The sequence below is a fragment of the Babylonia areolata genome, chromosome 9 (genome assembly GCF_041734735.1).
Source record: "Babylonia areolata isolate BAREFJ2019XMU chromosome 9, ASM4173473v1, whole genome shotgun sequence".
Classification (NCBI taxonomy): domain Eukaryota; kingdom Metazoa; phylum Mollusca; class Gastropoda; order Neogastropoda; family Buccinidae; genus Babylonia; species Babylonia areolata.
The window spans coordinates 30,386,065-30,402,456 of record NC_134884.1 but is presented as its reverse complement, the minus strand read 5'-3'; the positions used below and the strand labels follow the sequence as shown (position 1 = coordinate 30,402,456).

At 39.3% G+C, this 16,392-nt stretch overlaps 1 protein-coding gene across 2 annotated transcripts; it reads left to right on the top strand.

Moving 5' to 3' along the window:
• The first annotated feature begins 2,672 nt into the window (after nucleotides 1-2,672).
• Nucleotides 2,673-15,671, top strand: LOC143285829 (small nuclear ribonucleoprotein-associated protein B-like). Of its 2 annotated transcripts, none has more exons than XM_076593261.1 (5): nucleotides 2,673-2,788; nucleotides 5,269-5,529; nucleotides 7,185-7,395; nucleotides 8,893-9,140; nucleotides 15,439-15,671. In XM_076593261.1, the coding sequence occupies exons 1-4, from the start codon at nucleotides 2,786-2,788 to the stop codon at nucleotides 9,099-9,101; spliced, it is 684 nt and encodes a 227-aa protein (XP_076449376.1). In that variant the 5' UTR covers nucleotides 2,673-2,785; the 3' UTR covers nucleotides 9,102-9,140; nucleotides 15,439-15,671. The 2 variants fall into 2 exon arrangements, with proteins under 2 accessions (XP_076449376.1, XP_076449375.1); XM_076593260.1 differs by having other exon boundaries at nucleotides 8,880-9,140.
• Nucleotides 15,672-16,392: the final 721 nt, after the last annotated feature.

Here is a 16,392-nt window from a genome sequence, read left to right as displayed (position 1 = left end):
CCATGAGAAGTGTCAAGGAGGATGTATGTAATGGCCATGGTGCAGGACAAGATAATGTCCAATCAGCAGTGATCCAAAACATTTCCTGAATGAGCTATCATATCCAGCAATAATTGCCCAGAATTGAAAGAACAGTTCAAAAATATTTTTCAGGTGTTTAGATAAAAACAAACAAACCTAACACAAGGAAGTAACAAGTATCTTGAAGTAATGAATATATAGATCAACAAATAGTAAAGAGTGGTAACTCTCCATTCAAAAAAGGTACACCACTTCAAGTCAGTAATGCTTACGCTACCGATTCAGCTAGCACACAGGTAAATAAAAGGTACATTGGAACAAACCCAGACACTTCCTCAAAAAAGGAAGCACCGGGCCTGTCCTTATACCCATCATTTGACATGTGCACACAGCAGCAAAGACAGAAGAAATGTGTAAACACAAATAAGCTTTTATTCAAGACTGGCATAGCCTCTTTAATCCTGAACAAGCCACACAGAACACATGGACAATACAGAACAAACACATGGTTGCCTTGGTGGTTTATCAACTTGAAATTAACAAATAATGAGGCCAGGAATATATAGAATTAAATAAATGTATTGGATGAAGTATTGTTTGTTCAGAATGCAGTAACAAATGTCCATGATGAAGTAACTTATGTTCAGAATGAAAAAATAAACATGTATGGGATGTTCAGACAGAAATAACAAACATTCAAAATGCAGTCATACAAGTTTAGAATGAAACAACACTTGTTCTGAATGCAATTAAGAAACATATAGGATGAAGTAACACATATTCAGATTGAAGTAACAAATGACCAGGATGAAACACTTGTTCAGAATGAAGTGACAAACATCCAAGATGATGTAACACCTGTTCAAAATGAAGTAACAAACATCCAGTATGATGTAACACTTGTTTAGAATGGAGTAGCAAACATCCAGTGTGAGGTAACAGTTGTTCAGAATGAAGTAATAAACATCCAGTATGATGTAACACATGTTCAGAATGAAGTAACAAACATCCAGTATGATGTAACACATGTTCAGAATGAAGCAACGTACAACAAACATCCCAGATGATGTAACACATGTTCAGAATGAAGTAACAAACATTCAAGATAATATAACACACGTTCAGAATGAAGTAACGTGTAACAAACATCCAAAATGATGTAACACATGTTCAGAATGAAGTAACGTATAACAAACATTCAAGATGATGTAACACATGTTCAGAATGAAGCAACAAACATCCAGTATGATATAAACATGCTCAGACTGAAGTGATGTATAACAAACATCCCGGATGATGTAACACCCGTTCAGAATGAAGTAACAAACATTCAAGATAATGTAACACACGTTCAGAATGAAGTAACGTGTAACAAACATCCACGACAAAGTAACACATGTTCAGAATGAAGTAACGTGTAACAAACATCCAAGATGATGTAACACATGTTCAGAATGAAGTAACGTATAACAAACATCCAAGATGATGTAACACATGTTCAGAATGAAGTAACGTATAACAAACATCCAAGATGATGTAACACATGTTCAGAATGAAGTAACGTGTAACAAACATCCAAGATGATGTAACACATGTTCAGAATGAAGTAACGTGTAACAAACATCCAAGATGATGTAACACATGTTCAGAATGAAGTAACGTATAACAAACATCCAAGATGATGTAACACATGTTCAGAATGAAGTAACGTATAACAAACACCCAGGATGATATAACACCTGTTCAGAATGAAGAAACAAATGTCCAGGAAGGTGTAACATATGTTAAGAATGCAGTACTAAATGACCAGTATGGTGTAACACCTGTTCAGAATGAAGTAACAAATGACCAGGATGTACAAGTAGCACCTGTTCGGCAGAATAAGTTCCAATTGACATTGAGGATGATGTAATACAGATGCTCAGAATGAAATAACAAACGACCAGGATGGTGTAAGACATGCTCAGAATGAAGAAAGAAACATCCAGGGTGGTGTAACACATGTTTAGGATGAAGTAATAGATGCTAAGAATGTGGTGCATTTACAAAGTATTTCAGCAAATATCCAGAAAGTGTGGTTTATGTATGTAAGGGGTTGGGGGGTGGGTGGGGGGACGAGTTGGGGGTCAAGAGTTGGAGCGCGCGCGCGCGCGCGTGTGTGTGTGTGTTTGTTTGTGTTGGTAACATGTACATTTGGGATTTCGGCTGGGTTCTCCAGTTATCTGGAATTATTGATTCCACTGGCACACATCTGCCTTAGTTGCTGGTTCTCAGTCTCTTGGACATAACCCTTTGAGGAATCAAACTAATGACCTTTGTTGTTATTTTCTTCGGCCTTAGTTTATTCTTACCTTCTTTTTTTATTTTTTTTCTTCTTTTTTTTATAGTATCGTTTCGTTTGGTTCGTCTTGATGATTCCGCATACTCTTGCAGTATTCGTCAAGAATGAAAACTCTAGACTGGTTTCGGCATCTCAGTGGGTAAAATGACGCACTGGGTCTTGGACACACAAAATAAAAATTGGCACTTTCGCTGCCCATCCTAATATGTTGTCTTTCTAGTGCTGTCAGTGTAGTGTTTGATAAGTCCCCACCTCCAAATTTACTTTGTCGCCCCATCGACGTAAAACCTGAACATATTTAACTAACCATAAACAACTTCCGGGGGAAAAAAAATCAACCGTATTGTGTGCAAATGTGTGTTGTGAGGCCGTACGACCATCCAGTTTTTGGCGTAATAAGTCGACGGCATCTGCAAATTCAAAATGGTAGGTTCAGTAGTTTGATATCTTTGACATAGACATTCATTCATCAAGAATAGCATTGTTGCGTATTTTTGTGTGTGTGGCAATCGGGAAATTCAGTTGGTGGTTGCTTGTTGCACAGCCGCTTCATGTTGTTGACATGGAGACGACATGACCACTACGCCCGGTTATATAATGTTTGATTAAAGCTTTAGTCAGTCACTCACACTTCCCTGTATAGATTGCTGAGGGAAACATGTCACACACACACACACACACACACACACACTCAGACACACACACGTCCCCCCCTCCCCCTACCCCGCCCACCTCACACACACACACAGTCATGACACAGAATGCCTTGCCGTGGCATTTATGGTGCCAAGAAACTGGAAAAAATTTTTTTGAGATTAACACTTGATATAATTCACTAAGAATTCAAACTGAGGACAAAGATATATGAAAGAAAGTACAAAAAAGAAAAAGTAAAACAATCTCTCTCTCTCTCTCTCTCTCTCTCTCTCTCTCTGCCTCTCTCTCTCTCTGTTATCCTCAGTTATTTTCTCTCTTTTTTTTCCTTTTTTCTTCAAACAAGAATTTGAAAGGAATATTGCTTTAAAAACCCCAAGGCATCCCACATATAATATGGCCAGATTCTCAGATGAAAATTCTTTTCCAAATTTTATTTAATCATTTCTCAGTCAACATTTAGGTCTCAGTCTGGAGTCTTGAATTGGAAAAAAAAAAAAAAAAAAAAAAAAGAAGAAGAAAAAAAAGTAGACTTCAGTTATCAAATTTCTGAGGAAAGGTGGGTGGGGTGGATGGAAGGAAATCTCTTCTAATTCTTTCTCTGTGTTTCATATTTGTTGTTTTGTGAGGAGTGAAGGAGTCATATTTTTCTCATCAAACTCTGTTTTCCTTTGGTTCTTTTGATAAGCTGTATACATTGTGTATTCTTAATAGGGTACTGGTTCTTAGCCTTTTTTTCAGTGAAGATGTAAATTTTGTTCAGAGAATATAAATCCTGACCAGAAAATGATACAAACAAACACAGAAGGACAAACAAGCAAACAAGAAACAAAACTGGATACAGAAGTCTGTAAAGAGCTGTGGCAGATGATATTACATGTCTGACTCCAAGAAGACAGGAAGTGACTGGAAGCTTTTTATAAAGATTATCTGAAAGTGGCAATTGTCAGATCAAGATAAGGTGAATATCATGTGATATTTAATGCTGATGATTGCAATGCTATGAGGTGTGGTGGAGGGGGCAAGCTCTCAGCCCAAGCTTTCTCAAGGATTTTTCTGATTTGGTTGTAGGTCTGTGCACACTGAAAGTGAAAGTCCTGAAAGACAGAATGGGGTTTGCTTATGATTGTCATAAATGTTATTAGTTAAACATTTGTTTTTGTGTCAGTCAGTCTGGCATGTCATGAACTGCATGTGCTTTATACATGCACACATATGTACATGATAAACATACACTCTCTCTCTTTCTCTCTCTGTCTGTAACACACACACACACACACACACACACACACACACACACACACACACACACACACACACACACACAAACACACACACTCACACACACACACACTGCACTATATTGCACTTTACTACACCGCACTTCACACTGCACTGCACTGCACTGCACTGCACTGCACTGCACAAGACACTGTATTGCAGTGCACTGTACTGCACTACACACTGCACTGCACAACACACTGTATTGCAGTGCACTGTACTGCACTACACACTGCACTGCACAACACACTGTATTGCAGTGCACTGTACTGCACTACACACTGCACTGCACAACACACTGCACTGCACTGCACTATACTGCATTGCACACTGCACTGCACTATACTGCATTACACACTGCACTGCACCACATTGCACTATACTGCACTACAAGCTGAAATGCACTTTACTGCATTATGCACTGCACTGCACTGCACTGCACTGCACTGCACTGCACTGCACAGTACTGCACAGTACTGCACTACAATACACTACACTACACTCACACACACACACACACACACACACACACACACACACACACACACACACACATTGTGAGTACCTTTACATTTTGCATCTGTATGAATTGTGTGGTATTGACCAAACATGTAAATATAAGATTTGTCTGGCTTGAAATAATTGACTTTTCCAATGATGAGCAAATGTACTAATGAAATTATTAACTTCATATGCAAATGTGTGAACTGTCTGGTATGAAATAATTGACCCAATGTGTAAATGTTAGAATTGTCAGGCATGGAGGAATTTTGTTTTCTGTCCCACCATACATACTAGTGATCACAGACATGTTGTTAAAGTATCAAATTTCTCATTTGATATTTACTATTTGAAAGGTATGAAAGGATGGATGGGGGTGAATGTTGAGCTGGGAGGAAACAGTGCAGAATGAGGGTGGAGTCCAATGTTATTGTCAGGTATGAAATAATTTGATCTAACATGCCTTGCAGGTGGGAAAGAGTGCCAAGATGTTGCACCACATCAACTACCGCATGCGCTGCGTGCTGCAGGATGGACGAATATTCATCGGCAGGTTCAAAGCCTTCGACAAGCACATGAACATGATCCTGTGTGACTGCGATGAGTTTCGCTGGCAGAGGCCCAAGGCAGGGCGCTGGAAGCCGCCGCAAGAAGAGAAAAGACTCCTGGGATTTGTGCTGCTCAGAGGGGAAGGTGTGGTGTCTGTCACTGTGGTGGGGCCTCCTGCTGAGGTGGGTCATGACATGATCTGATAGAAATTTGCTTCAGGTATCAGGTATCATTTGCTCTTTTACTGTTTCAAGCTCAGGAAAATAAAAAAAAAACACAAAAAAGATTAAGATATCAGGTAATCATCAGTATTTGCTCTTTTAGTTACTGTTTCAAGATCTTAAGTTAACAGGTAATTGCCATGTTTGCTCTCTTACTCACTTACTGTTTCAGTGTTTACAGAGCCTAAGGTAATGATTATTGCCTGGTTTTGGAGTCATTGTCAATATGTATATGATGTTGACACTCAATGACAGACATTGTTTTATTTTTCATTTTTCATTTCTAATTATTTTATCTCTTATTTCCCATTGGTAATATATATATATATATATATATATCAAGAATGACAATTTTGAACAGATCTCTCTCCTGACTCTATCCCCACCCCCACCCCCACCCCACCTCCCACCCCCCTTTCTCTCTCTCTCTCTGTCTTTCTCTCTCTGTATCCATCACTATCACTTTTATTTGAAATGATGTTGCTTCTACTTTATTTCTGCAATCTTTCTCTGTCTGTCTGCCCTGCCTTTCTATATGTCCACAGTTTTCCATGTTGATGGTTTATGATTTTTACCTAAGAGACAGAATCATGATTCTGTTACAGTTTTATGTAGTTTAGAAATTTTATGTACCAGATTTAACCTGTAATCATGTTGGTAGTCTTGCATTTCTTTATGACTCAAGTGTACAGATGAAGAAAATGAAACTGTTTAAACATAATATTCACCCTAGTGTCCATGTGTCTGTGTGTTTTTGTGTTGTGTGTGTGTGTGCAGGTGTGTTGATGTTTATGCTCTCAGTTTACTTCAACATTCTGAGCAACTTTTGTTGTACAGAAACCAAGCATTCAGAATTATACTTGACAGACAGATATTGTCAGTAACACCTTTCCATTAATGACCTTTATTAAGTTGTTTCACAGGATGGATAACCCATTATTGATAAACCTTTCAACAACATTATTTGAAAATTAATACACACACAAATCCAGTTCAATGATTCCCAGAAAGTAATGAAAAAAAAAAAGACTCAAGATTCACTTGTGATTTATGGGAAATATTTACCCCTGTTGTTACATTTGGGAATAACACAGTCATGATTTACTATTTTGTGACAGAATAAGGTTATTTTTGGAATTTTTTTTTTTTTTTAATTTGGGAATAACAGAGTCATGATTAACTATTTTGTGGCAGATTATGGTTACTTTAAAAAAAAAAAATCTTTTTCTTTTTTTGGCGATGTGGGGGTGGGCTAGGGGTGTTGGATTTAAGATCTAGCAACTGACTGAATCATTTCAATATAGATTTTTTTTCAAGCCATCAATCTAAGTTTGTTTCAAAGCATCCAAACTTCTTTACCCTGTAGCATCAACTCTTTTCAAAGACATACAAACACACACACACACATACATATATATATATATATATATATATATATATATATATATATATATATATATATATATATATATTGTGTGTGTGTGCGTGTGCATAGATTCTGTGTACTGAAAACTGAGGTAAAACAACGGTTGAGTGGTTAGATTTTGTCATAGAAATTTGTCATGGAAAGAAGAGATACCACTGCAGAACATTGAAGGGAGCGTTTTCCTGCACAGGAGGGTGTTGACCAAACAGCAGCTGGAGGACCAGGCATTGGTCGTGCTGTTGGGCGGGGGATGCTGTCGTCATTGGGGGTGACCCCCGGCGGTCTGCAGGGTCCTGCCCAGGGTGTTGGAGGACCCTCCCAACAGATGATGGCTTCTGCTGTGATGTCCACTCCCACCAAACTTCTGGTCCCTCGCTTCACTCCACATGTACCCAAAGGTGGTAAGTGAACAGGGTCTAGGTTTCGTTTGGGAGCAGGGTTGGGGGGAATATGGTGGGTGGGTGAGTGGGTGGGTGGTTGGACTTGAAAGTGGTGTACAGGCATGTTCATTTTTGTGTGTGTCAGGAGTTTAAGGGTGATTTAACATTGTTAAAGTGTCTTGCAACTATATTTCAAGTGAATTTTCAGCAATAATCATGCACACACACACACTCACACACACACACATACACGCACGCACGCACACATGCTTGCACACATGCATGCATGCACACGCGCACACACACACAAATACACTCATGAGTACGTCGATTTTTCAATTCTCGAATTTCATCACAGTTCTCAAGCTGATCTGTTAAAAAAAAAACAACCCATCTTTTGTATGTTATTGAAATTGACTTATCAGGCAAAAAAGTCTTTAAAATTGTATCACCAATAATGAACAGACAGTCTAATATTGTTGCATATCTCAGTAGGATAATACTGAAGGAAGTGAAAGTTAAGCTGAATGCCATTTTTGCAATGGACCCAGTAAGTATTAACGTTTTTGGTACTGTAAGATATGGAAGTAAAAATACCTCAAGTATTTACCAGTCTGCTGGAGAATAAGTCTGAGCAAGACAAGCAAAGTACAACTGAAGTTTGAAATGGATGAAAGATTCATAAATGATCAGTGAGTTGCTGTAGCACGCAGTTTACATTGCGACACTTTGTTGGTTGTGTGCTTTGGCAAACAAAAACAACTGTTAATTTATCACAGCATGATGATTTTATGTGCTGAAAGAATATTTCAAGTTGCCTTTGTGAGAGAGTTGTCAGTCATAAATGGTATGGAGTTCTATATTTTGAACCATTTTCTATTGTTGAACAGACTGGAACCTCCACACACACACACACACACACACACACACACACACACACACACACACACACACACACACACACACACACACACACACACACACACACACACACACACACACACACACACACACACACATACTGTCTTTGAATCACTGTTTCTCATCAAGTAAGGAAAGTTAGTGCGGAAAGTACTTCAGATTAGCAAAGTTTTACACAAGTAAACTGCGTTGGCCACTGGATGCCAGTTCACTTCTTTCTTTTATTTTAATTGCTGTTTGCACATTGGATTTTGATTATGATAATAAGCAAGATGAGGATGACGTGAAAGATGGTGATGTATATGATGATGATATGTGCAAGACTGATGATGTGCAAGATGATGATGATGGTGATGAACAGGACTAAGATAGTTATGATAGTCAAGAAAATGACAATGATGTACAAGACAATGATAATGACGATGATATGCAAGATAATGGTGATGGTGATAAGATAACAATAATGTACAAGATGACGATGACATTGGTGTAAAAGATGATGACCTGTTAAGTAATACCAGTGATATGTAAAACAATGACAATGCAAGTTGGTGACGATTGTGCAAGATGACGGGGATGTGCAGATGCTGGTTCCAGGGGATCCTGCTCTCCCTCCGAGCCCCTCGGTCCCCGCTCTCCCCCGACACCCCCGGTTTCCAGCCCTACCCCCACACACTCTGGTCCCCAGGGCCCCCGCAGTCCCCGCATCCCCCATGGTCCTCCTCGTCCTCGTGGTCCTCCTGGCCCCTATGGTCCCCATGGTCCCCGCTATGGTCCTGCTGGTCCCTACATGCCTGGTGCAATGATGGCCAGGCCCCGAGTTCCACAGCCTCGTTTTTTGAGAGGTCAGTGTTTGCTGCAAGGGGATAGGGGTGCTTGGAATGGGGGTGAGGTGAGGGGAGGGGTGGCATGTTTTTTTGTATGTTGTATCTTATCTTGTCAGTGTGCTCCTGCAAGGGGTTGGGGGTCATGTGCTTTGTGATAAATCTCATCTTTTTATCAGCATAGATCAGTGTACTCCTGCAAGGGGTTGGGTGTTATGTTTTTGTGTTATATCTCATCTTTTTATCAGCATAGATCAGTTTACTCATGCAAGGTGTTAAATCTCATCTTTTTTATCAGCATAGATCAGTGTACTCCTGCAAGGGGTTGGGAGTCATGTTTTTGTGTTAAATCTCATCTTTTTTTATCAGCAAACATAGATCAGTGTACTCCTGCAAGGGGTTGGGAGTCATGTTTATGTGTTAAATCTCATCTTTTTTATCAGCAAACATAGATCAGTGTACTCCTGCAAGGGGTTGGGAGTCATGTTTTTGTGTTAATTCTCATCTTTTTATCAGCATAGATCAGTGTACTCCTGCAAGGGGTTGGGAGTCATGTTCATGTGTTAAATCTCATCTTTTTTATCAGCAAACATAGATCAGTGTACTCCTGCAAGGGGTTGGGAGTCATGTTTATGTGTTAAATCTCATATTTTTTATCAGCAAACATAGATCAGTGTACCCTGCAAAGGGATGGGAGGATCATGTTTTTGTGTGTGTTATATTGCAACAAGTTAGGAATGTCTCTTATGGATGTGATAAAGTATTCTTATACCTTGTGCCTGGAATTACATGAGAAATTGATTCAATTAATTGTTCATCTTTCTTGTTTTGATTTCTTTTTTATGATTTGACAAAAGTTGTGGACAAAGGAATAAATACCCAAACAAATATTTAACGTAATGTTGTTCTCTAAGAATTTAACATCTCATAATTCCATCTATTTTTTATTTCTATGTGTATTTTGAGGTATTAATTTTAGATATATTGGCACTGAAGTTTTGGATCCTAGAACTTGCAGAAAGAGAGTTCGGAGGCGCTGGTCATGACACAAATAACTATGCTGACTTGTTTTTGTTGAACACTGGAAACATAAATAAAACATTATATGGTGCTTGTATCACTGTCTATTACAAACAGGCAAGGGGTTGTCTGTGTGTGTGTGTGTGTGTGTGTGTGTGTGTGTGTGTGCCTGCGTGAGTGTGTGTGTGTGCGTGTGTGTCAGTGTATGTGTGTGTGTGTATGTGTGTGTGTGTGTGTGTGAGAGAGAGAGAGAGAGAGAGAGAGAGAGGTCCTGATATGAATGTGTGTTTTTTTGTTGTTGTTGTTTCTTGTAAACTTTGTTATTTTATTTCACATATAAGATGCAAATTAATTTCTGTTCTCAAATCTATAGTGCAGCTCTGTATATGATACAGACAAATCAGAGGGCAATTGAGTCCAACTTTCTGGAAGTTTAGACTGAGTTATGCTTTTGACTATGGAAACAAAATTCTCCATTAAACTGTTGTTTTAAAGCTGAGTTTAGTTTACAAAACAAGGATCTGTTTTGTCATTGTGTTTTTGATTCTTATCTGTCTCCCCGATCTCTGAGTGTATATATGTTTCCACCAAAAAATTTTATTTTTTTTTTTTTAATTAAAAAAATAACTCAAGCATGGACTTTCAGTATATGCAGAAGGCAGTGCATGGTCAACATTTAAATACCAGACTGAACAGTTTCCTTTTCAGTAGGAAGTTTAAATTTTACCACTGACAGGCATGACCTCAGAACCACTTGATATCATGTTCAGAACCAGCCACATGATCATGATCTTGATATGTACAGGGAGGGAGGGCGGGGTTGGGAGGTGGCAGTGGGGGCGTTGCTGGCCTAATGGTAGAGGATGAACAGCTACTTGGATCATGTCAAACATTGTCATCGGTTTTGTGGAAGAAATTTAAGACTGAACTGATGATAGTTTTTGTCTTGGCTGTTTCAACAAGAGTACACATTAGACACATTTGTGGACATACATGTATGCATTGAGTTTACCTGCTGCATGCCTTTCAGGTGTCTAGCGCTGTTTGTTGAATGAGCACCATGATGTATTTTACCTGTTTCCATTATATCTGCTATGTGATGTTTTATCCAGTGCTGTTGTAGTTAGTTTGCTGTGATGGCACACACCCCCAACCCACACCAAGCATGAAAATCAGTGGTATCTCATCTGGTATGGGGTTGACTGGGATCAGTCATAAACTGTTGTTGGTGTAGATCTGTTGTCAAAGTTATTTAACTTCACAATTCTTTCACTCTTTCTCTCTTCTTATTCAGTATTTTTGTGTGGCGGGGGTGGGGTGGGGTGGGAGGATCTATGAAGACAGACTTGGAAGTGAAGTTGTCATTGCTGTGTACTTATTTTTTATTTTATTTTTTTAAAGGATGGGAGGGGGGAGATTTTTTTAAATTTTTTATAAAGTCTGCCTTTTGACATTTGTAATGACTGTTATTGGTCTAGCTCAGGGGAAAGCAATGCTTGAATGAAGTGAATGTTTTGAAGGATACAAGTATGCTCCCCTTGGTGTGAAGAATTTTTTTTCCTCGTCGTTCCTCTGTGGTTTATTTGATTGAGAACAAAGGCTTATTGAGTATGCCAAAAGGTGGAACATTAGCATGACTCCAAATTTATCACTATATCAGTTTGTATTGTTACCAGGGAAAAGAACAATTTGTTTGTTGTATAACGACCAGAGACACGGTCCAAATGCATGTCCACTGTGTATGATAGTATGTGGAGTTCATTGGTGGTCATGTTTCATAGGGAAGACTGTGTCACAGGAAACAGAGAGGAGACAGAAAGAAAGAAGAGAAGGAGAGAGAGAGAGTGTTGTTGTCTTCAGTTTAACGTCTTTCCACTTGAAGTGATATTAGACGGGGGGAAAAAAAACCCTGGGAGTAGGGGTTGTGGGAGGGGAGTGGTGGTAAAAGTGTGTGTATATGTGGAGGGTGAATAGGGAGAGACAACGCTAGGGAAAATGGAAACGTTATAAACGCCAATATCAAACAGCTATAACAAATGTCCTATTGGACTACGCAGCAAACCTTCTGCAACAGCAAATAACATATTGGAATTGTTAATAACACATTCAAAAGAACTTTTGGTGAAGTCTGGTAAAAAAAAAAAAAATTTTAGATTCTGACATTCGAATATTATATGGTTGCTAGATATATGTTCTCCACATACGCATCTAACATCTTTGCTGAACTTAGTTATAAAAGCGTTATAAAAGTGTGTGTGTGTGTGTGTGTGTGTGTGTGTGTGTGTGTGCGTGCATGCATGCATGTGTGGGTGTTCCTGTGCATGCATACTTTCACAACACATGCTTTCAGATGCGTGTACTCCCTCCTTTGAAAGCATCCAGGAGAGGTGATTATTCTTTCTCTTTCCCCATTTCTTGTTAGATTCTGAAGCATTTGGCATCTGTGGCTTCATTTTACTTCTCCAAGTGCTGTGCTGGTCTGTTTGCAGTGCAGGCAATCATAATCAGTTTCTCCAAAGAAATTGAGAAACATTAAAAAGGGGGAGTGAGAAGAAAAAAGAAAAAGCAAAAGCGTGAAAGGATGAAAACGAAAGGGGGAAAAAAAAGTAAATACCACTCCTATTGACCTGAAGGTATCAATGTGCAGTACAGAAAATTAAAAAGCGTAATTTTACAATGACATTTTTTTAATTTTTTACTTGCATGAGTGAAACCAAAGTGAGTCTGTGTAATAGGTTTAATGAGTTTGCAAAAACTGCTGTTCAAATGTTCAGTGCAGAATTGCGATAGAACTTTTTTTTAGAGGAGATGGATGGAGGGTTGGGGGGGAGGGGTGTCAGTTTAGTTTTAGCGATATGGAATTTTGCAGGGAGGAAAAAGGGAGGGAGATAACAACAACAACAACAACAAAAAGGGAGGTATGGAGGCTGAAAATGTGTTAAAGTCAGAAAACAAACAACTAATAAAAAAATAAATAAATAAGCTCAGCTTTCCCATCTCAGGACTTTTTTCTTTTCCTTCTCCCCCCTTTCCATGTGCGGTGTTGCTAGGGCTTTGTGCTGATGCCCGCAGTGTGTAATAACTCCTTTGGCTGCAAGTGCCCGGGGCACTGTGTGATTATGCTTTCATCAGGCCTGTCTATTGATTGGGAGAGTTGAGGTGTGTGTGTCTGTGTGTGGTGTGTGTGTGTGTGTGGTGTGTGTGTCCCCCTTCCCCCATGCCCCCCAGCCCCTCCTCCTCCTCCTCTCTCTTTCCCAGTGTCCCCCCGCTTCCCCCACCCCTCCACTGTGGTTGGCCCAGGGGAGTGTGCTTGTAATAACACAGGCAGGCAAGGCGGAAGGGTCCCTGCCCTGCATCCTGCCTCTCACCCCCGTATGGCCCCCAAGGCTCAGCTGTGGTGAGGGGTGTCGAGCCGTAGGTGAGAGACGCAGGTGGTTGTGTCCACCACCACACAGCCCTGTGATGGAAGAGAAGATTACCATCCTGTCATCTCCCAGTTCTCTCTCTCTCTCTCTCTCTGTCTTCCCCTTGCTCACTTTCTCTCTCTTCTCCTTGCTCTCTCTCTATCTTCCCCTCCCCCCCCCAAACCCCCCCCCCCCCGCCCCCCTGGTTCCCAGGATGTTGCCTGTATTGTCAACACATCCCCTAGACTCTTTAACACCAAGTGGTGATCCACTGATTTTGATTGGATGATTGGTCCTTGGGTTCCTGCCTGCCCTCTCTCTGGACTTTGAGGGTCTGCTGACAGCTGTGGTTCTGTTGGCAGATGGGAGGGAGACTTATTTTGAACGGAATTGTAAGCTGATTGGGGGACTTTGGTTGCGTAATGTTTTCTTGATCAAATGTTTAACTGGATATTCAAAATAGTTTTACATGTTTGGAAACATTATTCCAATTCTTTGTTGTTGTTGTTCTTTTGATTTTTTTTGTTGCTCAGTCATAAACCTGTCTTTATACCTCTGGACAAATTCACCAATCTTGAAATCTGCATATTGCGTATTATCTCCTTGTTTGTTTATTTATGTCTGTCTTTTTATTTTCATTTGCATTTTTCTTTCTTTCTTTACTTCTTTATAGGATACTTGACAGGTACAGGCAGACTGATACAAGCATTCACTTGAAACCATGAGAATAAAAACAGAATTGTAAAATACTGACATTGCAAACATTGTATAGGAGGTGAAGGCCAAACTGAATAACTTTTCACTCAGGAATTTCTGGAAAAAGGGATTTCAAATTAAAAAAAAAAAAAAAAAAAAAAGAGGGGGGAGGGAAGAGAGAGAGAGAGGTGGGGGGAGAGGGGGGTTAGAAAATAATTGGAAAGAGGGTAGGATAAGAAAAAAAAGTCTTTAGATAGCAGTGTTTGGTGGCCTAGTGTCACCATCAGAAAAGTAAGGGGTTGTTTGGTGAAGATGATCAGTAAGAGCAGATGGTCCTCTGCCTCTTTTGCCCAAGGGAGCACACAAGTTTGTTTTTTTTGTGTGTATATTTTTTTTTAAGTTTGTTTTCCACAAATGTCACCCAGTGTTACTCCTGATGTCCCCCTCCAGCCTTTCCTTGGTCTATCTTTTTTTTCTTTTTTTTCTTTTCTTTTTAACAGTCTGAATTGTTTGTAGGGTTCCTGTTCAATTTGGGAGTTTTCAGAGGTCGTTGAGAACATATTTTTTTGAGCTTTTGTGACAGAGAGCTGCCAAGTGTATTTCAGTGATGTTAATGTTTTATGCTGGCTGACATGGTGAAAGTGTTCACATTTTATTTTGTTATTATTATTGTTGCTTTTGACATTTTATTATACTTTTTGTGTGTTTGTGCGGTTGTTTACATGTTGTTTTTGTTCAAAGCTCAAACACCTGTATTTTTTAAGTCGTTACTGCAAAGAAAAAAAAGATTGATGGATTTTGAAGGACTACAGAAAAACTAAATGGTCTCCTGCTAATTCCGTAAGCTTGGAGTTTTTGTTTATGACATAACATTGGTGACATTTTTTATGCTTTTAGATTTTATTTGTGATGGACACTGTCTTCTTATTTATTTGTTTTCTTATTTGTTTTAGATTTGCTGTGATACTCTGAAAAAAAGCTGAAATAATGACAGATTTAGCTTCTTTTGTGTCTGTCATCCTTCTGTTTGTCAGTCAGTCAGTCACTGTCCATGTCTCACCATGTCTGCCTGTCTGCCTCTCTCTGATTGTCTTTCTCTCACTCTCTTTTCTTTCCAGCCAAACAGGCTGAATGAAGTCTTGTAAAAGTGGGAAAAAGTGATGCGAAACAGTCAAATGTCCACGTTATTTTTGTTTCAGGCATGCCACCACCAAGATTTGGGGGAATGCGTGGATATCCTCCCATGTGAAGTAACTTCCTTTGCATCACGCCATGCGTTGTTGTCCTTGGGCAGGAGACACTGTGCATCATCACTTAGTTCACTCACTTGATCACTGTGTTGGGCATGAGAGAATGTCATGTCATGTCAGTTGATTCCCATGCAGCAAAGAGCTGATTTTGTTCGAACGTGGATGAAAATGTTTGACTCGTTGTCTGATTGAATCGTTGATTCAAACCATCTTTGACTGTTATTGTAAGTTTGATAATTATTTTGTTGTTTTGTCAATTCTTCTGTTTATGTAATTATTCCGTTGAATATTGAAATTTGTGTTTCTTGTGAGTTGTAGTTGTCTTTTGATTGTTTTGGTTCTTCTGATTGCTCACTTTGTTGAAAATTTATGGCCATTATTTCAGAGCAGTTAATTCAATGGCCTTCTGCTCTGCCTGTCCTTAAGGTATGAGGTTTGAAACTCATAAGTGCCTGTTGAAGTAAGGGTGGAAAATTTTCAGTTTCCCATGTCAAAGTTGGTACAGACCTGTTGGTACCTTATCTCCCTTCTTGTTTATGTGCATGCAGAAAATCAGATATACATGTCAAAGATCCCATGTGATTTCCAGTCAGGTGGCAGCATGGCTAAAGAAACGGGATTGGCAGCCCACAAACACAAAAGAAAAAAAGCATGAAAATGGTGTTAATTCCAGGAAAAGGATACGACTGCATACTGAAAGAGTAAAAAAGTGAATATTACCAAATCATGATGAGTATTTGACATACAGCAATGCTGTACTCACAAATGGGCAATTTTTTTTCATGACTATTGAATTCATGATATTTTTTTCAGTATTTATTTGAATTGTCAGTAAATATTGTCAGCCTTTTTGTCAGTCAGACTGGTTTGTGAATTTGCATGTGACAAAAAACAACAATAGTT